Source organism: Emydura macquarii, unplaced genomic scaffold, assembly GCF_026122565.2.
Source record: "Emydura macquarii macquarii isolate MOO-44397 ecotype Brisbane River unplaced genomic scaffold, CSIRO-AGI_Emac_v2 contig_1119, whole genome shotgun sequence".
Classification (NCBI taxonomy): domain Eukaryota; kingdom Metazoa; phylum Chordata; order Testudines; family Chelidae; genus Emydura; species Emydura macquarii.
The window spans coordinates 8,232,355-8,250,471 of NW_027131256.1; the positions used below are offsets into that span (position 1 = coordinate 8,232,355).

Genomic DNA, 18,117 nt, shown 5'->3' on the forward strand with positions numbered 1-18,117 from the left:
TTATAATAAAGAACAGAATTATCAGAGACATAGATGAACACGATTTGTTGGGGAAGCATCAACACGGCTTTACAAAAGGAAATCATGCCTCACCGATCTATTAGAATTTTTGAGGGGGTCACCAAGCATGTGGACAAGGGTGAACCAGTGGATATAGTGTACTTGGACTTTCAGAAAGCCTTTGACAAAGTTCCTCACCAAATGCTCTTAAGCAAAGTAAGCGGTCATAGGACAAGAGGGAAGGTTCTCTCATGGATCAGTGACTGGTTAAAAGACAGGAAACAGGGTAGGAATAAATGGTCAGTTTTCAGAAGGGAGAGAGAGGTAAATAGTGGTGTTCCCCAGGGATCTATACTGGGACCAGAGCTGTTCAACATAGTCAAATGATCTGCAAAAAGTGGTAAACAGTGAGATAGAAAAATTTGCAGATGATACAAAACTACTCAGGATAGTTAAGTTCAGAGCAGTCTGCAAAGTGTTACGAAGGGATCACACAAAAATGGGTGACTGGGCAAGAAAATGGCAAATGAACTACAATGCTGATAAAAGCAAAGTAATGCACATTGGAAAACATACTCCCAACTATGCATACAAAACGATGGGGTCTAAATTAGCTGTTACCACTCAAGAAAGAGATTTTGGAATCATTGTGGATAGTTCTCTGAAAACATAAGCCAGTAAATATCATAATGCCACTATATAAATCCATGGACCGCCCAAACCTTGAATATTATGTGCAGTTTTGGTCGCCCCATTTAAAAAAGATACATTAGAATTGGAAAAGGTACAGAGAAGGGCAACAAAAATGATTCGGGGTATGGAACGGCTTCCCTATGAGAAGAAAAGACTAGGACTTTTCAGCTTGGAAAAGAGACGACTAAGGGGGGATATGATACCAGTCTACACAGTCATGAATGGCGTGGAGAAAGTAAATAAGGAAGTGTTATTTACTCATAACACAAAAACTAGGGGTCACCAAATGAAAGTAATAGGAAACAGGTTAAAAAAACAAACAAAAGGAAGTATTTCTTCACACAATGCATAGTGAACCTGTGGAACTTCTTGCCAGAGGAGTTGTGAAGGCCAAAACAATAACTGAGTTAAAAAAATAATTAGATAAGTTAATGAAGGAGAGGTCCAAGATAGTCCAGGATGCAACCCCATGCTCTGGGATGTCCCTTAGCTTCTGGCTGCCAGAAGTTGGGCGTGGACAACCAGATGGATAATTTGATGATTGCCCTGTTCTGTTCATTCCCTCTGAAGCACCTGGCATTGGCCACTGTCAGAAGACAGGATACTGGGCTAGATGGACTGACCCAGCATGGCCATTCTTACGCCCTGTCTGGCATTAAAATACTGCCCTAGAATAACAGGACCGATCATTAAAAAAAGACTGCTCATCTTTGGCCCTGCCTTCCAAGAGCCTTGGATAAGTCTCCCCAGACTGTTATTTTCTGTTCAAAATCAACCTAAACCAGTAAAGCAGCAGCAAGCACTGAGCTCTCCTGCCCCCTGACCTCTGTGGAACGTGGGATCTTGCAGGGCTTCCAGGCTGGGGCTTCCCATCTTGCTGCCTGTCACTGAGAGATGTAGGCCAATGAGTTCTTCTTGAAGATAACGGCAGTCATCGTGTGGCTGGAGCAGCTGGTGGGTGGAGTCATCTGGGAGGCTATCAAGGAAGGAACTGTCTTCTGGTCTAGCATCAGAAAGCCTGAGGAAAGAGAGATACGGGTAGGTACCGTGCCATCCCTAAATACGTCTTCTGCTACAGGGACATGGTGATTGGTGTATCCAAGCCAACTGAAGAAACTGCGAGAGGGCTCCCTTGGGGTGGACAGTGGACCTGTATCGGATGTCCCCTCCCATGGCACTGTCTTCCAATACAATATCAACCTCATGGAACAAGATCATGAATGCTCTCATATGGGGGAAGAATGTGTGTGGGGGGGGAGTGGGAGTTGAGATGCTCATGGAACGTAAGGAAGGCGAGGCATATACATGCACTCTTATCTGATAAGCCAATATCTGGCTGAAGACGTAACACAAAACACTAGTCAAAAAAACCCATACTCAAGTGCTGGCAGGCCCCAGGTCGGGTTTCAGATACAGTAAGTGAAGCCAGCCCTTTTACTTCAGGGTGTGTTTGCAGGGAGGATGGTTTAATGAGAGCTGGATGGAAAAAACAGAATTTCCCTTCCACAAAAAAATTCAAAATTAAAAAAAAAAAAATCATCACAAATTGGAGAAAAAAAAAATTCTAATGCAAATCAAAATGTTCCAGAAACAATGGAAAATAATTGATTTTTACAGACATGGAATTTTCCATTGGAAAATCATTTTGATGGAACATTCCCAACCAGCTTTAGCTTTAATGTACAATCTGGAGTCCTCAAAGCTGCTCCGGTGACAGCCCGATCAACAAGCATGTGAGATGAGACAGCAGGAATAGAGAGCATCAGGGATGAGAGAAACAATGATCTGAAATCAGAGCAGTGAACTGTATTGCTACAGCAAGCCTAGATAGAACTGGACTGATAGCATCTTTTGGGGGAGTGCATCAACACTGTGGATGTGAGCATTAACCCTGTTTGAGTCTTCACCCCCATTCAGGACAGAAAAAAGGGGGAGAAATGGGTCTTAGCCATCTCTAAAATGAGGCCCTGACATCCTCGGAGGAATGAGATGGAATTAAGAGAGTAAAAATTTAGACTGAAAAAAATCCTAGGCAGTGAGATGTTTTAGGGTGTGGACTAGATTCCCAAGGAATGGGTGGTGGGATAAGGGTGGGACTTTAAAACTAGACTGGAGAGATCCTTGGAGGATAGGCTGTGGGAATGTTCCTGCATGTCAGAGAAGCTGACCTAGCTAGTTTTTTTCCCTTGTTAAGTGCCATGTCTGTGTATCCTGTCTGCACAATCTTCTTCAGAGCCCCAGGGGCCAGAGCTTACCTGGAGGTTTGATAGTGTTCTTGGACATTCCCATTTTGCAGCACCCTCCCCTGCAGTAAGGTGTTGGTCTCATCCTGCGGTTGGAAGGAGAGAGAGGAAAAGAAGCATCTTAGACGAGCAAGAATCCAAGCCAGATTTAAGAGGTGGAGGCTGGTCTGGACTCCAGCACCAGCACAATGGAGACAACGAGGGATGAACCTGCGTCCCATATTGCAGAGGGCACATTTGTTGCTGGGAACTGGACCGAGCACCAACGAATTCATTTCACACTGGCCATGGAACCATCAGATGATAACGTGTTTGCAACACAGCGGGACTGCTGCCTAGTTTCCGTAAGAGTACTGACGGACTGGGGTCTCCTGTGTCTTAGCCCCTGTAAAATCCCAGCATGCCCTGCCCAGGTTTGGGCCAGGAGATCTTATTGACAGGAAGTCAGGATCTCTTGCTGACGTCTCCTGCTAGCCTCTCAAGGGGCCCCCTCTGTCTCATCACTGGTGCTATGAAGATCTGCCCTATTCCCCTTCCGCTCATGACTCAGGATCCCTGGCACAGGGGCCTCGTCTTTCCAGCCGAAGTTAACTGGAATGGGACTTCCCTTCCCAACCTGCCCTCGTGTGCCTCCTTTAACTGGGCACTGCATGTGCCTGGCAAGCTGCTTCCCGCACCTCTACCCCAGCTCTGGGGAGGGAGGGAGTGACTGGAGACAGGAATCCCAGAGGAAGCTCTAACCCAGTAGCCAATGGGCCAGCCCATGCTTGACTGAAACACCCCCCTCATCCCTGTCATCGCCCCCCACATGCTGATTGTTAAAACAGGGCAGGAAGGTACCTGCGGAACTTCATCCGGACTGTAGTCTCGGGGCTTTGTGATTGGGCAGCCTGTCCCGCCAGAGGGGCAGCCACCGTTCAGGTGCACCCCGTTGGTGTAGGGCTGCCCGTTGGCGCGAGGAGCGGGGACCCCTCGCAGGGGCACCATGGTGTACTGGCAGGAGGACACCAGCAGCCCCGTGCCAGGGAAGCCCAGGTCCATGGTTTGTTCTGAAGAGGGAGAAGAAGAGGGGAGCTGAGAGAGGAGACCCCGCTGATGGTTTGCAAGGCTCCTGCTGGCACACTGGGGCTGTACCCCGCTAATGATCCAGCCACCCCCACTGGAAGGGGGACCCTGCCTGACGGAGAAGGGAGAGGAGAAAAAGGGTCCTTGCTTTCTTCCTTTCCACAATTCAGGAGTCTTCATGGGCTTGACAAACTGGATAAGGGAGAAAGCCTGGGCTTCTGCCTGCACCGGCTTTCACAGGGACTTTGCTCCCCAACAGAGCCAGGATCTCCCCAGCCAGCTCTTCTAACCCACCAGGCGGTGCCTCTCCTGTGGGCCAGCCCCTCGGAGCACCCTCCCTCCTTTTCAGAGGGAAGCCACTTACTCTGCTTGGACCAGGCTCTCCACAAGCAGAAGGGGATGAAGGCCACAATGATGAGGACGATAGAGCCCAGCACGACGCCTACGATCAGGTAGGGCAGATCACTGGAGCGGGCCACCATGGCACCAGTCCCCAGCCCGCCGTGCCCAACACTGAGCGGTGGAGGCTGCTGCGGGGACACCGCTGAGGGTGGGAGGCGCCCAGGCAGCCCAAGGGACTTACGAGCTGCAACAGGAAGACAGGGAGTTAGAGACAAATGCACCCTCTGGTTTGTTCCATTTACATCTTGCTTTTAACCCAGACTGGCTTCTCTGCGGGGTGGGGACGGTCTCTTCCCTGCACGTGGGTACAGCGCCTCGCCCCATGGGGCTCTACCCACCAAGCGGGCTCAGGCCAACACCCGTGCGATGGCATCGCTGCAAACCCTGCCTTTCCGCAGCCAGGCCCCTCCCTGCTGTTTGTTACCCTTGCTCATCTCTCATCTAGACGGTGGCTGCTCAGGCCCGGGCCCCAAGTCACCCCCGTGCTTTGGGGAATGACAACGAGGGGGCGGCGGGACCCAGCGGAGCCGAATACCTTTGGTTTCGCAGATCATCACGTTGCTGAACTCGCTCTCGCCTCCCTCGTTGAAGCACTGCATCTTAATGTCGTAGGAGGTTTCCGGCTGCAGGCGGCTGATGGAGTGCCAGTACCGGTCTCCTGGGGGGGGGGACACACGGCTCTGTTAGCTCCCTGGCCCCCCCGCCCCGGTAACTCCAGACAGGGGAGAGCCAGCCTCACTGTCTTTGCACAGGCCACTGGCACGTGCAGACTCACTAATCCTGTCTCTACACCCCAGTGAGGGCAGGGGGGCCCTGGGGGCAGCTTCCCATCACCACCGGGCCTTGTGGGGCTGGACAAAGGCTCAGCTGGGCTATGCCTCGGCAGACATGGCTGCGAGGCACTGCCATAGCCAGATGCCCCGTCCCCAGCAGCTCCTTCGTGCCAAGTGACTTCCTTAATGGAAAAACCACCAGCTCGAGCCATTCGCCCGGCGCCCCGTACCTTCCACCACGTCCTTCTTGTAGTCGCTGTCGTTGTCGCTGTCGGTGGGGCGGTAGTAGATGTAAAAGCCGTGGATCGGGGTGTTGTTGTTACTGGCTGGGACGTACTGCAGAGAAGAGGGGGAAGCAACAGGGAAGAGATGCCCACGTTGATCAAACCGTCTCTCCCAGGGGAGGAGCCGCCGGGACGTCCCCCTCTGCCGTGGGATGGGGGATTCTTTCAGAGGCCTAAGGGAGCCCGCTATCATATCCCAACCTCCTGCTCTTCCGTGGGGAGCTGGGTAACAGCTGGGAGGCCACAGGATTTGCCATGAACAGCAGACCCGCCCCCCGTCCCAACAGTGATACGCCTGGCCAGGCACGAGAGCGGATGGCCTTTGTTTTAACCCTGCTAAGGCTCAGGTGTCCTGTACAAGCTTCATCTTGCAATGACTCAGTGGTCACATGCCACATACGTGAGAGAGACCGACCGACCTCTCCCCCTCATTGGCAGCACAGCTACTGGCGTGAGCTCCTTCTGGCTTCCCCCAAGGCATTTTACCACAGAGCTGAGCCAGACTTCACTTCCCTTGCCCATGCCCAGCCCTCTTCAGATACGGTCTCTCTGTTTGAATGAAAAGCAGCCAGCCGTGGAAACCCTGCCATGAAGTCCACATGGGGATTTGTGGCCAGAAGATGCTGGCTAGGAAGGGGCTGAAGCGTCTCTATGGCTCACCCTGGGCTAGTAGAAGTACTGAGCTCTGTGCAGCTAGGAAAGGACGACACCGTCCTCAGCCCTTTTTAATGAACGTGTATTTATTAGTAAATTATCACCCTTTCAACAGCATCGTGTGCCTGAAGGATCCCACCCAAAATTGAAAAGAAGCCATCTTTGGGGTGGGGCGTAGAGGCTGTTTAGCTGCACCCAGCAACGCCACCCAACAGATTAGCGCAGGAAGTGACGATGAAGCGTATATCCCATTGAAAGTGCAGGGAAATTTAAGGAGGCACTAATTAATCAAACAAGAACTTGGCCAAGGCAGCAAACTTGCAAACCCCACATTTATGAATCTTTGTGGAGCAAAATGGTCAAGGCCCCAGCTTCACATCCCACCTGAAAGGCCGCGTGTCCAGCAGCATCCCCCCTAGGCCCCTGCTGGTCCCTGGGTCAGAGGAAGGAGAGTACTTTAATCAGTCACCGGCAGAGCTTCCTAGATGATGGGAGTTTCCCCACCCAAGTGCTGATGAGGCCTAGACAGGCGAGATCTGATAGGGTCACAGTCCAAATGGGGGATGGTGATAGGCTCTAGAACAGCCACCCGAGATTTCATCTTCTAAGCCACCCAACCAGCACCCATCCCTCCCTCCTGCAGACACGGGTTCCCTCCCTTACCATCCACTTCAGCATGATGGTGGTCTCGTTGATGGCATCGGTGAAGGTGATGTAAGGGCCAGCGACAGGGCGCTCGTACACTCGGTTACTGTATCCCGACACAACGTACGGCCGAGACGCGGCGCTGGGGTCGCTCTCCCCCAGTATGTTCAGCGCCCGCACGCGGAACTTATAGGAAGTGCCTGGCGGGAGAAATGGGTAAGAAACAATGGCATTGAGAGAGGACTGGTGCCTCCTATGAGTCCAAAAGCCAGCACGGCACCTCAAACAGGAGAGCTGTGTCTGTCTCTTCCAGAAAGCCCCACCCCGTCCCGCCCCGCCCTGCCCTACTGTGTGGCACAGAGATATGGTGCAAAGAAGGTGATCCTGGCCCTTGACATCAAAAGAAGTTCAATTGTGCCCCAGACCAAGGCCACTTTTCACTCCCCAGAAAGCTGTCTGGATGGTTCACAGGCCACAGCTGTGAAATTCCACCTCCCTGAGAAGAAACAGCTGGGAGAAGACCACCCCACTCCCATCTCAGTGGAGCCCAGATCCCCATCGATCTCTGCACGCCAGCAGCAGGATTAAGGGCAACATCTGAAGAGTTCCCTCATGCGTCCAAAGAAAGGGCTGGGGAGGCTTCCTCCTGCTCACCAAAGGTGCTCAAACACCACACCACTGCGCATGGCATAACAGATGGGAACCACCATGTAGGAGCAGGACAGTTTGTCATGGCCCCACAGAAAGACAAGCAGGAGGAGCACATCTCCTACCTTTCTCCAGGCCTGTGATTTCCACCGAGAGCCGAGAGGGCGGGATGTCGCTGGTAGCCAGCACCCAGTCTCCTAACTTCTTCAGTTTCTTATACTCCACTCGGAAAGACTGGATGGGGAACCCCCCGTTCCCGCGGGGGATCCAGGTCACATAGACAGACGTCTCCGATGCCGTGGAGATGGTGGGGCGGTCTGGTGCCTCTGGAGCTGCGAGGAACAGGGTAGAACATGAAACACCTCTCTCTCTGCCTTTCAAATGTAGTGTGGGTAAAAGGGACCAGTTTGATTGACCCCCTTGCTCACCCTCATCCTTGATCCTCCTGCCCCCAATCCCTCCCGCTCCTCTCCAACTCCCCTGCTGCTCCCTAACAACTCAGGGAGCCTCCTCAACTCCCTCACCTCTCACTCCACCACTTCCAGCAAAACCCCGGCTGAGCAGCTGATGGGGCTCAGCTGGCTTTGAGCGCCCACAATCTGGGGAGGCAGCTAAGAGCTTTCCTCTTTCATGTGAGGAAAGAGCATCTTTCAGCCAGTGGCTCCCACCCAAGAGAAGGATCGCCTCAAGCAAGCATGTACAGGCCAGGTGGGGCAGGCGTCTTGTACGCGTGGTGTGTGTCTGGCGAAGGAAAAGGGCAGCGTGTCAGGGGGAAGGGTGTGTGCCTGTGTCAGGATCAAGGTAGAGAAGAGCGTTGGGTTGATGGGGTATGCAGAGGCAGTGGGTGATAAGACAGGTGGGAGAGACCGATACAGCAGATGAGAGATAGGAGCAGAGAGTGAAATGAGCACAAAGAAACAGGGAAAGAATACACACATTGGAAAAGTCAGTTTGGGGGGAAACAAGCAAAAAGTGGGAGGAGGAGATGGACAGATACGCAGGACATGGAAAGAGAATAGGAGCGAAGGGGAATGAGAAAGCAGCATGAATACCAAGGGGAAACGGAAAATTAAGAGAGAACTTCCTAGGAAGGGTAATGGCCCCAATAAACAATATGGATGTCAAACACGGGAAGGGATACAACGAATAGGACAAGCCGGGCTGGGTTCATACTGACGTTCCCCGTCTGCACCGGGCCCCACCCTGCACAAAACCATCCCTAGAGTTGGCACTAAACAGCCTGCTGATGGCAGGCTCGGTTGAGAGGCCGAGAACTTCACGGGCTACAGAGCCTGGACTCCCTGCTCGCCCTTGGAAAGGGTCCCTCCAGAACAGCTTGGGATGTAGGAAACTTTTGCGGTTCCTTGCCTGTGCTGCACTTGTTCTGTGGCTTGCAGTCGCCACAGCTGGGAGTACTGCACCCTTCACCAGCATGAAATTCAATTAAAGTACATGTCCATGGGCTCCTTGAGGGATGGGGAAAGGGAACAAATGTGCTGCTCTGCAGGAGGCCCAGATGACACACATGCTCTGTGCTCGACTAGTCATGAGCAAAAAACCATAAACTAAACTTAGTGTTACCTAGGAACTGACTCTATTCCTCACACAGCCTGGTCCTGGATCCCCAGAACACACACGGCATTTCCACCCTCCCTCCCCTTCCCGCTCACGCAGGGCCTTACGGGATAGGCGACTGTTGTCCAACTGGTTGCTGCTCTGAGTGCTAGTGCCTGGGTCGTCCCTTTGGATCTGCTGCTCTTTGCTGGCGACAATGTCTGGTTTTGGTCGTCGGCCTAGCCAAGAGAGAAATGGCATCAGAGAAGATGAGGCGGGATGGACAGTTAGCTCCTGGTGTTTATTTCCCATTGGAAATTCGCAGCTTCTGCATGGGAATAGTAGCACTTTGCACTTCCAGAACCCAAGGATTTCACAGCATTGATCAGGCCCTACTTGAATTGTGGGATGATCGTCGAATAATTGCGGCTGAGTTGCATACAAGACATGGAAAAATCATGGAACAAGTAATAATGGACCTTTCTTAATTGCAGTAATTTGGAAAAGCCAGAGAAGACCTATTTGTTTAAGAAAAATTTGCTGGAACAACATAAACACTCAAGTGTTATGTTACGCCTGCTAATTTTTTTGATAACCAGACATTTTGCTGCAACTGTATTACACTCATTAATGCAGGGGGCTGACAGCGGGAGCCCTGCCGTGCGCGGGGTTGACAGAGGGAGCCCCAGCCACTATCAGCTCAGATAAAGGGGTTCTACTGTACTAGAAAAAAGTGTGTGGTGCAGACCTCAAAATGTATGCAAAATTGTGGACTGTGAAAAGTAAGCTAATTAAAATCAAAACTGCAGTGGAAGCCTAATCTTGCGGGATTTGCGATTTCCGCAATATCGCAAATTAAGTAGTGCCTTAAGCATTGATGAATTAGGCTTCACAGCATCTCTGGGACCAGAGCCGAGTGACTCTTTACAAATATTCAGCTACATTTTTTGCTATTTTAAAACATTTCTAAATTCTTCCTGAAAAATCCACCATATTTTCCCCACCAGCTGAACCTGAGAAGTTGGTAACCATTGCTAGAGAGATGCCTACCTGGGCCACAGAGAAAAGAACCGACTTGGCTGAGGTCACCCAGCAGAGTCAGTGACAGCAGCAGAAATGGAACCCAGGAATCCTGATTCCCCGTCCTGTGTTGCCAGCACACTGCCTACCACCCTGCTCATTTTCTCCTGTAATGGGCGGCCATTCTGAACCCGGAGGCAGTTGCCTTTCCACCTGGCAGGCACTGCATGATGAACCAAAACACAGCACGCGCGGCTAAATGTCATCTGCAGGGTACAAGGTAGAGAGGCTAACTCCAGAGTGGTGCCTGCTCTCAAGGGCCGGAAGATGGTACTTCAGGGAGTTAAACCAAAGCATGTAGGGAAAGATTTGACCTTTACCAGTCCTGAAGGTCACCATGGCCGTCTGTCCCTCCCCTGCACAGTTATAAGCTGCCATCTCCACTTCATACAAGCTCCCAGGATCCAGCTTGGTCAGGATCAGGCGGTGCTGAGATGCAGGGATGTCCCTGACCGTCCAGTTGGCTGAAGAGTTCATAACCTGCTGAAGAACAAGTAACAAGCACAGGGGTCACTGGCCTGGGGGGAGCGGTGCTTTGGTTTACTTTTAGGCTGAACTTGAACTTTTGGTCAAAACTTGAAATGAAGCCTGCAACGTCTGAAAAAGGTTTGTCTCACTTCTCTCTCCCAGCATTGTTTGGCTTTCTTTAAAGGAATGCAATTTTCCAGCCCACTTCTGCAAAGCTCAGAGGTTCAGATGTGTCTAGGATAAGCCTCCAAGTGTTTGGGATACTTTTCTGAACTCCTAAGCTTTCACTGAAGTTCACTCCTTGCTACTGCTTATCCTCCCTCTAGTCTCACCCCACCTTAACAGGTACTGTAGGGTAATTAGCTGTGTAATGATGGTTATGCATTTCTTTCCCAAGTACTGTACCTTTACATCTCCAAGGACTCTTTTCTGTCTGCCATTTTATGTTCAACTCAGCACAGACTGTCAGATTGCATGTGTGTGCGCGCACACAGTGTACTCCCTCATGGTGACTTCACTTTTGTTCTTTCTCCCTTTGATATTTCACTTACTATAAAATTAAGGTCATTCTGATGTAAAGGGTCTGCTTGCTGTGTGTGTCTGGACAAACATAACCAGTGCCATTTATATTTGCTGTGGGCAGGCTTCCACTGAAACGCAAAGGGTACAATTTTCAAAAGTGTCTAAATGACTTAGGAGCCTAGGTCACATGGACTTTCTGTGAGTTTTAGGCTCCTAAGTTTCTAAATCACTTTTCAAAATAGGATTTTACCCACAATCATCTATTTCCTGCAGTGCGAGTTGCCTACGTTTTTTGTTTTTTTAAAGCTGATCAGCCCCTCCATGCTGAAGTGTTTGGCTACCTCCTTGTAGGTCACAATCCATTCTGTTTAGTGTCAATGAGCCATTACCCCATGACCATAAACCTTCAGATATCAAATATCTGGATATAGCTCTTTACATCTGTTATTCGGTTATCAAGAAATTAAAAGGAAATCAAATACCATGCAAGAATTTCCCCTTACACTGTGTGAAATGCGGACTGCCCCCTGCTGGCTCTGCACCTAACAAGTAACAATTACTGTCCTGGAACTTTAAAATCACCTGCCCTGCTAGTGCAGGAGGGAGTGCATATTAACAAGGACTCAGTGTTATTCAATGGAATACACCCAGCAGAGGAAGTGGGATTTTAACTCCACCTTCCAGTGCTGCATACTCTCTGGCTGATTGCCTCACAACAAGGAAGCCAGGAGAGCCAGGTCAGCTCCAGTGTTACAAAACAACACTGTTTGCACAAGGGCATTTTAAGACTTGGGTTTGTCAAATGAAATTCAATGGGAGTTGGGTGCCTAAGTTCCTTAGACTCCTTGGAAACACCCTATGGCTAAGAAGAGATGTTCTCATCCTGCCTAGGATGGGGCAAAAAGAGTCAGTGCTGTTTAAAACTATATTGCATTATATGAGAACATGTGACCCTCTAGTTTAACACTGAATCGAGACATATAGGAACAAGGGGGTGGAGTTAAGGATGTGACCTGATCTCTGGTATTTCCTGGTTTTTGAGCACTTAACTGTGCAACCTTAATGTTCGTTTAACATAGCTTTCTTTATGGAAATGGCCTCCAAAGCATTTCGCAACACAGCTTCATCTTTCAGTGTAATTGAACAGCCAGGTCTAGATGCCCCACACCAGAAAAAAAAAAAAAAAAAAAAAAAAAAAGAGGGTAGGGCCTTCCTCGTCTCCTTCCTGCCCACCAAAAGAGGGGAAACTGCAACTGCAAGGATAATATTTTTCAGGCACGCAGGCGGGACACCGAAGTGACCCTGTATGGAGAGGAGCATTGGCAGAGCAAGGCAATGTGATTAAACGGAAATGCCAAGGCTCTGCAATGTAATTTATCTTCTCTGAGTGTTTGACACTGACGGATTAACGTCTACCCTGTTTTATTTTTATTACAGAGTCTGTGGGATTGTGAGGCCAGGGAGAGGTCCCAAAGGACTGTTACATTCAAGAAAGCAGGAGCTGGGGTGGGTGCAGAGAAGAATATTAAAAATAGAGATAACAACGGTGTAGGATCTGTCTTCCCGTAGGCTGTAGGACAGTAGAATAGTTGCTCCCATGTCTTTCGCATGGATAAAGGTGGGTGGACACTGTCTACATGTAAATCACATGCTGTTTGTAAAAGCTCCTATATCATTCATAGCAGCTGAAGTTAGCACAACAGAAAGAATCTTTACAATCTTATTTGCCTTTCACTGTTTGTGCTGTTTATTTACTTTTTGCACTTTCTTCAGCTGACTGGTCAGTTTTACTATCATACCCGAAATGGCCTGATTGCAAAAGGTACTCAGCACACACAAATCCAACTGAAGTCAAGGGGAACTGCAGGTATTCAGCATGTCTGAGAATCAAATCTTAGGTTAGTGCAGTGCTGACATATATGGATTTCCAACATTGTAGATCGTGTGCGCGCTCTCTTGCGCTCTCTCTCATACACACATTTTTTAAAATTGAAATAACTCCTCTGCTGCCACCTACACCCAAATATTTCTGTTCATATTAGTTTTAATTAAACCTTCATCTTTACAAAACCTAATTCTAAACATCCATTGGGTTGGCAGTCATAGAAAGGACAGCAATTTAAGGGTTAATGGGGCTATGTAGGGACCTAAGAGGCACAAGAAAGAGTCTCCAACTGAGAATTTGGACTACACTGAAAACGTGTTAGTGCAAACTGCAGCGACCCTTGGCAACCTTCTCGGCCCTGAAGACCTTCCAGGTGAAGCACTGAAAAAACAAACAAGACAAGAACAAACTGCAGCCCATAAGCTAAGATCACACTCAGAACTGGTTTCGTTACATGATACGTTGTTTGGGGGCTGCATCTTGTCCCTGCAGATGGACGGACTCAAAGATCCAGTGGTTCTATCCCCTTCTCTATTAGATCTTCCGTTGACATCTCACATCTTTATTTTAAATTAGTGTTTAAAAGACATTGTTAGTTTAAGTCCCAGATTTAAGTTTTCTTTGGGGGTGGGTGGGGAGGGGGAAGGGAGGAACAAAACAAAACAAGGATGTTCTCAGAGGTTATAAAACCTTATACTAGAAACCGTTTCATGAAATTAACCAGTTCTGGGAAGATGTGTGTGTGTGTGTATGTATTTTTTTTTTTAATTGAAATCCTTCCTCTGCAATGATTGGCAATCCAAACACCACAGAACTGGAGTGCGTTAGAACCTGACATCTACATTGGTTCTCTGTCCATGAAGGAAATGCAACAAGTAAACAAAAAATACCCCCAATATTCTAACTTATTAGAAATAGAAAAGACTTTTTAAATTAATTAAAAAAAAAAAAAGTAGAATTTTTATCTTGACAGCGTTCCAACATTTTCAAGTGGCTGTTGGATTTTGAGGTTTGCAGTTTCTGACACCCCAAAAAGTGAAGCCTCCCAACCCTGGGGCACTACTGAAATTTATGGCCCAAATTTGAACTCGCATAAACATAAAGAACACGTACATTTGCATTTTGCACGTGTTGTGTTTCATGGTGAAAATGGGGGGTTCATCATTCTGAATATTAACTAACACTTAGAATCCGATGTGTTAAAATAACATCACGGGGTGCAAGTGGTGGAAATTTTTCTCTAGCCTTTCAGTCTGAAAATCCCAGCAGTGATTCACACCAGCCTGAGCATCATTAGTGATTAATTTGGTCAAAGACATTGATGACATTACAAGGGGTTAATCCCTGAAGCATGATAAGGATGGTTACCAGAGCAATAACGGTTCATTCCACAGTACGCGGTAAGTTGTGCACTCACTATCTTGTCATGTATTAGCTTCCAGGAGAAAGCCCAGAAAAGCAGATACTTTCCCTGAAGATTTAGGATTATTAGGACAGCTACCGTACCTGTCAGAACAGCAATCCCATTGTGTCCCAGGCTTGCTATTTGTTGACCAGCACCATTAGTCAGTGCGGGAGTGGGGTGGATGCATTTAAAATTGTTGGCTTTTGCAAATGGAAAGGAACTGTAATTTTGTTTCCAGCATTTTGCACCTTTACGTTATTATTTATTGTTTGTATTACCATAGCACCAAGGAGCTACAAAGGAGTCCTCTCTGGCGTTACATGGAAGTTGCCAGTGCGTGATTTGGCTCAGACACAGGATGTTACAGAGTGAATCAATGTGTGCTCTTCCCTAGAGACTTCATATTTGTTCTTTCTTTGTTATTTTCCTTAACTGGAAATTAAAGTAATCTAGACTGAAAACAATACATGTTCTGCTTTTTATGCTTGTAAGGAAACCTCAGAGACCTGCTATCCCATTCCACCTTTGCTAAAGATCACTGGATCGATCAGTTTCAGGACATCCCTGCAACAAAAGCAGGAAGAAACCAAATGCCCCGGGTAAGGTGCATCTGATGGCAAGGATGAGCGAGGGCACCCGTGGGGGGTGAGTGGCTGCACTCGGAATGCACTGGGAGTTAATTGCTCAGGACAGTCACCTACGGTACGTTAGCGATGGAAACATGGAAGCAGCATGCTTGGTGGTACCTTGCGATGCTTCACAATGTAGTAAAGGATGGGGGCCCTGCCGTCATGCCGCGGTCTCCACACCAGCTCGTAGCAGTCCGTCTTGGACGTCCTGGGAGAACTGAGGATGACGGGTGCCTCGGCTGGAGACGCCTGCCCTCTGTTCGTCGTGCACTGGAGAGGTGCTGCCAGCGTGGTAGGGGTAGGACTTTGCAGCGTGGCTCCCTCCTTCGGAGCCTTGCCACCGGCAGGTGGCGTTGGGGACTGGGCTGAGCCCGGCCTGGACTCTCGCCACGGCTTGATAGTTGCTCCTGAAATAAGAGTTGGGGGCGGAGGGCAGACAGAACAAATGCCACTTTACATCACCAGTGAATGCACACATAGTGAGGAGCTACCTCAATTCTCCTGGGGAGCAATGAAAATTGTCCCTCCCTGCTAGCCCTGGTGCCAGGAACCTTAGAGGAACCGCGTCACTCTGAACTGGGGTCCTCCATCGCATCTGCCTATAACACCCCTCCATCTCTCCCACAACAACAACGGGGCACATGGACACTGGAGGTTGCGGGGGGGAGGGTTGAGTGCAGAGAAGGCAGCTTCCTATAGCTCCGTAGCGCCTCTTACTACAGACAGACCATCCTGCTATGATAAAACTCCAAGGAGACAAGTGGCACTCATTGTAACACAGCCAGCTCCTACCAGGAGATCCCTGTGTGAGGAGCCAGCTGGAGATGCCCTAGCAATTTGGGGTTAAGCTGCTAGAAGAGCAGGGCAGCTGAAATGCAAGCGGGAGAGAAAGGAGGTGACAGCCCTTTCCTACCCCAGTAACTTATTTTTACACGAGCCCCTGGAATGAAAGCACCGACGTCTGCGGAAAGACGACTTGTGAACTTTACTGAAGACTCACCGGGCTGGGCGGTCCTCAGGTGCACCATGGCTTGTGCGCTGCCAACTTCATTCTCCGCCATGCACTGATACATCCCGTCATCCTCAGGCCCCACACTCACCACCCGTAGGGCCTTACGGGATAGCCGGAACCGGTGGTTGGAGGAGAGAGGCACGGCGTTGCGCAGCCACATGACGGAGGGCTGGGGGTTCCCCCGCACCTCGCAGGTGAACTTTGCACTCTGACCCCAGGGGATGATCTGCTGGGACAGCTCCATGGTGACCTCGGGAGGTTCTGTAGGGCAAAAAAACCATGAAACAACAACTTGCTTTAAGCTCTAGAAGAGAGCACAGCACTACCATGACTCTGCACTGGTCGTTCCATTCTAGCAGGGGTTGGAAAACTGAGCCTCAACCAAGAAAGGTCCCCATCTCCTCACTGGGGCTCCACAGGGATCCACCCCGTCACCCTTCCTCTCCAGTGTCCACACCAGACCACTCGGAGCAGTGGTGAGATGCCACACGTCCAGCATCAACAATACGTCCATGACACACAGCTGCATATCCCATTTTTCACCAATGCCACTACAAGGGTGTCCCAGGGCCCACAAAAGACCAGTTCCTGGATGAAACACAGCTGGCTCAAATCAACCCGTTCCAGTCCCAGCCAACGCCTGTCAGAAGGGTAAAACTGCTTTGCAGAATTAACTGGGACTTCTCTTCCTAAATGTTCTTCCCTCAAATGGAGCCTCCTTAGCCACGGAGGGGAAAAGAGCAAAAAACTCTGTGAAGTCCATTAGGGTCCTTGGCATGCGGATTTAAATGTACCTGGGTAGCACTAGATACTATGCTAATGGGTGCTATGGAGAACCCCTCAGACAGACATATAAATAATGGGGAGTCCCCCACCTCCAGCTCACAATGGGATCTGTAGGTTGAAGGGGGCAGGTGATGGGGTCGTCAGGGCAAATCCATCACCTCACACTAACACTGGAGCTAAAGACACCAGCAAGGAGGATGGGTTCACTTCACATTATAATGAGGTGGGGGGATATTTCTCCCTGAAACAGGTGCTGGGAGAAAGCCCAGGCTCTGGCTGGGGAGAGGGGAGGAAAGTTTCAGCAGTACTCACCAAACACCTGAACGTTATAGAATATGAACGCCGCCCCGGCCTCGCCCACCCCATTGTCAGCCGTGCAGCTGTAGGTCCCGGAGTCTTCCTCGCTGGTGGCATCGATCAGCAGGTTGCTGAGCAGGAAGCGGGTCTTGTTGTAGCCAGAAATACTGGAGCCATTCTTGGCCCAGGTGACCCGGGGAGGTGGGATCCCACTCGCCACACATTCCAGGATGAGGCTTTGACCTTTGGTGACAATGATGGTCTGAGCCTCCGGGGGATAGATTATCCGCGCCGCCTCCGCTGTGGAGCCTGGTGAGGTGGGAGCAGACAAAGAATCAGACAACACGGCACCTACACATGGGAAAGGTACTTAATACTGAGCACTGCCCTGGGGCCATGGCACCCCAAAAACGCTTGCTTCCTCCAGATAATGGGATAGATGGACGCACCACGAAGACTGAGCCACTAGGTAGTTCTTAAGGGCCCAGTGTGCCGAGGACACAGTCGAGCAGTAGAGTTCAGACCTTTGGTCCCAGGTCACCAGAGACTAAATGCTCCTCAGAGAATGTAACAATTCCAGGGGCAGCCACATGCGCATTCACACACAGCACAGAGAACAGACCTCTTGACCTTTTACAGCTAAAACTACAGGCTTCTACCATCTGCTACTAAGGCAGTTTTCCAGGAGCTAATGCGGGCAGTCCATACATAAAGCTATAACAACAGAACACCAGTGAACACTCAACAGTCAAGAGATGCCAAGGATAATGTCGCACATGCAAAGAGGGGATGGCTTGGAGGCCAGGAACCCAAAGTTTTAAAGGGGGGGCATCTTACGTCGCACACGGAGCCTGTCACTGGAGACAGAGGTTTTCACTTCCTGGGTCACGGGGTTGTAGGCAGCACACTTGTAAGTTCCTTCATCTTCCTGGCTGGCATTGACTATCTGAAGGTTCCCAGATGGCATGATCAGGTAGTTGTCTGTAAGGGAAAAGAGGAGAGGACATTTCTTTGTGAGGAGCTATTCTACCAGCCAGATAACATCTCAGGAGTCGATTCCAAACATGCCCGG

The 18,117-nt window shown here is 49.7% G+C and overlaps 1 protein-coding gene across 2 annotated transcripts in view; it reads right to left on the reverse strand.

The window, feature by feature from the left end:
• Positions 1–18,117, reverse strand: part of BOC (BOC cell adhesion associated, oncogene regulated) — a 70,753-nt gene that overhangs the window by 1,351 nt on the left and 51,285 nt on the right. For both annotated transcript variants that reach the window (XM_067546086.1, XM_067546087.1), the window contains exons 5-18: positions 17,883–18,026; positions 17,061–17,354; positions 15,951–16,223; positions 15,068–15,357; positions 10,362–10,524; positions 9,090–9,200; positions 7,533–7,739; positions 6,778–6,959; positions 5,407–5,512; positions 4,939–5,061; positions 4,366–4,587; positions 3,777–3,985; positions 2,949–3,022; positions 1,518–1,711 (exon numbers count right to left, since the gene is read on the reverse strand). In XM_067546086.1, coding sequence (XP_067402187.1) covers positions 1,518–1,711; positions 2,949–3,022; positions 3,777–3,985; positions 4,366–4,587; positions 4,939–5,061; positions 5,407–5,512; positions 6,778–6,959; positions 7,533–7,739; positions 9,090–9,200; positions 10,362–10,524; positions 15,068–15,357; positions 15,951–16,223; positions 17,061–17,354; positions 17,883–18,026 — 2,592 coding nt within the window. The remainder of the gene's footprint in view (positions 1–1,517; positions 1,712–2,948; positions 3,023–3,776; positions 3,986–4,365; positions 4,588–4,938; positions 5,062–5,406; positions 5,513–6,777; positions 6,960–7,532; positions 7,740–9,089; positions 9,201–10,361; positions 10,525–15,067; positions 15,358–15,950; positions 16,224–17,060; positions 17,355–17,882; positions 18,027–18,117) is intronic.